We start from the raw sequence: 5376 nt of genomic DNA on the forward strand, positions 1-5376 counted from the left end.
GGCTTTGTGTGAGCTCAGGACAGCCCAAGCAGGGCGGTAGAAAGACATACACTGCAAAACAAATCTGCAATATGGAGATTGGGAGTGTGAGAATATGGAGTGGGGCTGAAGCATGGGCTGGTGACTTTATGTCCTCCAGGCAAACTCTCAGTGCTCTGCAGGGAAAGCCTTCTCACTGCTGCATTCTGTGACAGACCTTTTTACTGAGATTTTCCACTTCTGGGAGTAGTGACCCTCATTCCTCCCCTGACCCCTCTTCTCCCAGGCCGAGTGAGGATGAGGTTTAAAGGGAGGAAGGCCTACCCCTGCCTCATCTGAGCGCATCCACTTGCTCTTCTTGCTGCTGGGCTGCGCTGGCTCTCCCAGCCCTGCCCTCCTGTCCCCTGTGCCCTCAGCATGAAGCTGCCCTGGCTGATCCCCGGAGCTCTCCTGGTGCTGCTGCCGCCCGACCCCGCCGCTGCCGCCGCGGCCGCGGCGCCGGACCTGCGGACGTTCGTGGGCTGCGCCGTGAGGGAGTTCACCTTCATGGCCAGGAAACGCGGCTGCCGCGGCCTCCGGGTCACCACCGACGCCTGCTGGGGCCGCTGCGAGACCTGGGAGGTGAGGCTGTGACCCAGGGACACCCCTGGCTCGTGTTTGTACCTCAAAAAATCCCTCTGCAGACACCCACCCCCAGTGCCCATGGCCCCCTGGCTGCGCTGTCAGCGTTTGTTGTCCCCTCCCTCCTGCCCCTGCCCCACAGGGCAGTGGAAGCCATGTGATGATTAATGAAGTACTTATGTAATGCTCTTAATACGCAGTCTGAAAGCCTCTTACAGCTTGAACACTTAAGGAGAGGGGGACTTTATTACTTTGCTTGAAAAAAAAAGTATTCCTTGGAGATTAGGATGGAGGCCCCAATTAATGGGTAATATATTTTGTTCCAAAAAGCAGATCCCAAAGATAATCTCTGTTTCTAATTTGGTCCCGTTTTAAGTCACAGCCCTGTATAAATATGAAGTGCTTAAGTTTTAGAGGTGTACAAGGGAGAAAGAAGGAGCATAAGTTCATCCACACACATATCAGAGAACAAGTTTCTGACTGTCTTTGCCATTCAGTAACTGGAGAGCTCAAGGGGCCAATCCCAGTTTAATTTATTCAGAAAACCTTGAGTGACTCAGAGGGATTTTGTCCACATGAACCTCGAGTGACTCAGAGGGATTTTGTCCACATGAAGACAAGGACTCTACATAAGTGACCAGAGATGGAGCAGGCTCTGTGTGCCAACCCTGACTCCCCTTCTTCTTAACTTTTTGGGATGAGGGAAAAGGCCACCAGTGGCAGATTCCATAAGGTGCCTGGGAGGGATCTCTTGACTCCTGCTTCCCCCTATTCCCAAGATCAGACCTTGCAGCCTCTCCTGCTGAATACACCTTGCTGTGGGTTCAACAGCTTCCAGAAGGCACCACGATGTGTTTGGATGGGCCTTTTTAAGAGGGAAGGTTTCTGCACATCCTCTTGCTGAAATGTTGTATTTGTTCTCTCCCACTTTTTTGTTTCCCAGGAAGGGCTCTTTGCACAGCACAGAGGCAAAGAAAGAAATTAAAATGTCTCCTGGCTGGGAGGTATTAGGCAGTGGGCTCCCATTCCTGTGTGTGCTGCCCATTCCTGGAGTCTTTGGAAAATGGGTGCCCCTGTTAAGGAGAAACTGATTTTTCAGCAAAACCAATGCCACTGTGAGACCACATGGCAGGGTGGGTTTCAAGGCCTTCAGGCTCCCATCATCTTCTGATGGCTGAGGTCTCTGGCCAAGCTGATTTTCTCCAGAGGAATTGCAGACTTCTCTGCTGGCTGCTGTGCTGAGAGCTTTCCCCACAGTGTGCAGCCATTGGGATTTGTGGGAAGTGCAGCCTGACAGGGAGGACTGGTCTGGCTGAGAAAAAACCCAGCCCTTGGCACTTGGATGCATCCCTGCTCTTAGGCAGCTTGTGCACACGAAGAGTTTCCAGCAGAATGTGTTTAATGGAAAATCAATGCTCTTGGAAGAAAGCAGCTGCTTTTGGCAGTGTTTGGTCGAAATACTCATACTCTGCTAAAAACCACTTTTGGGATAATCTTTTGTCTTTCTTCAAGCAGGTTTTAATTGGAGCTTTATGCTTTAAGCAAACTGAAACACATACATGCACCCACTCCCCTCCATGGCAGGGCTGCAAGAGGCAAGCGTTGAAGGATGTAGCCTAAAATTTATTTCCACAGCCCCTTCCACCTGATCCAGTAGCTCCTCTATTCACACAAAATCCCCTTGAGGAAACTGGGGCTCCAGATGTTTGTCTTGCTTTTTGCCTGAGGCCAGCATTTCTCCCCTGCAGAAACCAATCCTGGAGCCTCCCTACATCGAGTCCCACCACAGGATCTGCACCTACAACGAGACCAGGATGGTGACGGTGAAGCTGCCCAGGTGTGCCCCTGACGTGGATCCCTTCTACACCTACCCGGTGGCCATCCGCTGTGACTGTGACATCTGCTCCACTGCCACCACCGAGTGTGAGACCTACTGACCTCCCCTCCCAGCCTGGGCAAGGAGGGGATGAATTCTCACCCAGCTTCACACCCTTGGTGCCTCCAGCATCCTGGAGGGTGTAAAGCAGCCCAGAATTTGATCTCTTCCTGTAATGCTGCTGCTCACTGACTTTTCTGGGCAGATGAGGCTTAATCTCCTCTCCTTGTCGCAGACATCTTTTTATGAAAATCCTTTCCTTAGGATTTTTCCTCCTGAGAAGCTGAGAGGCCTCAGGAACAAATGTAAACATTGATGATCTGCTGCTGTGGAATGCAACAGGTGCATCTGTGATTGGTCTCATGTGGTTGTTTCTAATTAATGGCCAATCACAGTGAGCTGGCTCGGACAGAGTCTGGGACAGCTGCCTTTGTTATTCATTCCTTTCTATTCTATTCTCAGCTAACCTTCTGAGATGAAACCTTTTTTTCTATTCTTTTAGCATAATTTTAATATAATATATATCATAAAATAATAAATGAAGCCTTCTGAAACATGGAGTCAGATCTACGTCTCTTCCCTCAACATAAGACGCCTGTGAACACGGTCACACTCTCCTCATGCTGCTCAAAGCATTATTGCTGTAGAAACCCACAGCCTTACAATAGCAAATCCCATAAAAAGAAATGTTGCAGTTTCCCTTCTCTCTGTGTGACCTTTCTCCCTGCACATGGACTGAACAGCCACTGGGGTGTGGAAATACCCCACAAAAACATTGCCTCCTCCACAACAGCCTGATTCATCTGGGGTTTAGCTTCTTCCCAGTAACATAAATGTTACCAGTTACCAACACTTCCACCACATCCCCCTCCCAGCTCCATTAGTTAATCTTACCCTGCAGTCATTCAGGAGTAACAGTCAAAGAAAAAGGTCTCAAGGCCAATGAAATGGAAATAAGTATTCAGATCACTACCTTGAAATTAGGGAGAATGCATACTCAGCCCTGACTCAGCCAAGGACTTAAGCTCATGATTAAGTGTTTTGCTTAATATCAGTGGACTTTTACCGTTAAGCATGTATTTCAGTGCTTTTCTTTATTGGAGCTATTTTGTTGAAAAAAAAATAAATTGCCTCACAAGGGACAATTCCTGAAAAAAAGAGGAAACCAGAGAGATTCACATTATGTGCAGAACCATCTGCTTTTGTCCAGGGATTTGGAGGGGAAATGGCTTCACGTGGAATCAGTGAGACTCTGCAGAGCCCAAGGCATCTCTCCTGACAATCTCCAGAGTCAGAGGGACCAAGCCAAAATGCAATGATCATGGTTTGGTTTCTGCAAGCCCCTGGCTGAGGTGGTGGGAAAGAGGGAGCTAAGGAAGGGTGTTCCCACAGCTCCATGAGACCTGCTCCTCTGAGGGTGCACACAGGGCTGGGGGACAGCCAGATGTGCCTGCAGGAAAGCTGTGCAGTGTCCATAATGGTGGGTGAGACATGTCCAGCACAGGAAAGAGAGCAGATGTTCCACAGGACACTTCACACCTCCCCAGACCCACTCCTTACAAACCAGGGGGACACCTGGGGGCTGCCACAGGAGCCCCCTGTGACCACAGCCACACAAGGGCCTTTGTTCCCTCGTTCCCACCTGCAGGAGGACACACTCACATTCATCCCTCATTTCTCCCCTGAGCAAAATGGAAAATTCAGCGAACGAAGGAAGATTTGCCAAGTGGGAGAGGCCCAAAGGAGCTCACAAAACAAAGACACCTTCTCAGATAGCCATTAGGAGAGAATTGCTGCTCAGGGCAATACCTGCACCTGTCTCCCCCCACTCAGTGCCTTGTCTCCTGGATGCAGTCACCTTCATTTACAGGGATGCATGCTTGAAACTACCCCAGGTGTCCTGTCCACACTGAGACAGATTTAATTTAACCACTAATTTATTGGTTGATATAATATTTTTTATCTGTGAAAGCTGTACTATGACTGAGTAGGAAGATCACCCATTCTGTAATTCTGAATAGAGACTGCCCTGTCCAACAGCATCAGGAGCAGTTTTTTTGCTGATGGAGAGTTTAACTACCCTTTAAAAAATCCTCATGTTTAGTTTCAAATTGCACCTCAGGATCCCTCTGATATTGTCAATTGGCATTACAGTTATTATGGGAAAGCTGCAAATTGTTTTGTGTCCTTAATAAACCTCAAAGCTGTAGTATGAAAGCAATTTCAAGCAATGTGTCCCTCCTTTTCTGTGTGTAGAGATTTCTCACGTAGAACATCTATAAGCTCCTACAAACTCTTTGCCAGAGCTGTGAACACCTGCAAAACATCTCCTTGGTGTGAAGTCATTTCCTTCACTGAATTTCTCTGATGGAGTCTGGCTGTGCTGCAGTGTCAGGATTAGAGGCAGGGTTAGAAAGTGGCAAACTTCCTTTGCAGCCAGCAGGAAATCAGGGCTGTACCCGGACACAGTGGGACAGTAGAAACCTCAGCAAGTGATCAGAACAAAACACTGCAGGGTGGGAAAAGGGGTTTGACTGATGCAGCCAGCCTGAGGAACAGAAGGGGGAGGTGGGAAGGATGTACTGACTGAAACCAAATCAGAAGAATGCTTTATGGTGATCTTTCAAGGAGGAGAGAAAAAGAGATGCTGTGTGATGCCCTGAGTGACAGAAATCCAATCAATACCAGATTGTAAATGTGGAACTTTACCCCCAGAAGTTATTACACTAGTAGGTCTTAATTCTGTTAAATTCATATCAATTTTTATAATTAAAATCACAGAATAGTTTGAGTTGTTTCTAGTCCAGCCTGCCTGCAAAGATCAGGAAAATCTTCCACTAGACCAAATCCTCAAAGCCCTGTCCAACCTCATCTAGAATGTTCCCAGGGATGGGGCATCC

General features: G+C 48.3%; 1 protein-coding gene across 1 annotated transcript; it reads left to right on the top strand.

Annotated features, from left to right (window-relative positions):
* Positions 1 to 396: 396 nt before the first annotated feature.
* GPHB5 (glycoprotein hormone subunit beta 5) lies at positions 397 to 2537 on the top strand. Its single transcript, XM_059475236.1, has 2 exons — positions 397 to 600; positions 2349 to 2537. The coding sequence occupies exons 1-2, from the start codon at positions 397 to 399 to the stop codon at positions 2535 to 2537; spliced, it is 393 nt and encodes a 130-aa protein (XP_059331219.1).
* Positions 2538 to 5376: the final 2839 nt, after the last annotated feature.

This window comes from Ammospiza nelsoni, chromosome 6 (assembly GCF_027579445.1).
Source record: "Ammospiza nelsoni isolate bAmmNel1 chromosome 6, bAmmNel1.pri, whole genome shotgun sequence".
Classification (NCBI taxonomy): domain Eukaryota; kingdom Metazoa; phylum Chordata; class Aves; order Passeriformes; family Passerellidae; genus Ammospiza; species Ammospiza nelsoni.

Bases quoted from the DNA above. Each gene is read 5' to 3' on its own strand.
- GPHB5 (XM_059475236.1), top strand. From the start codon at position 397: ATGAAGCTGCCCTGGCTGATCCCCGGAGCTCTCCTGGTGCTGCTGCCG. The intron at 601-2,348 runs GTGAGGCTGTGA...TCTCCCCTGCAG, and splicing joins GCCGCTGCGAGACCTGGGAG to AAACCAATCCTGGAGCCTCC.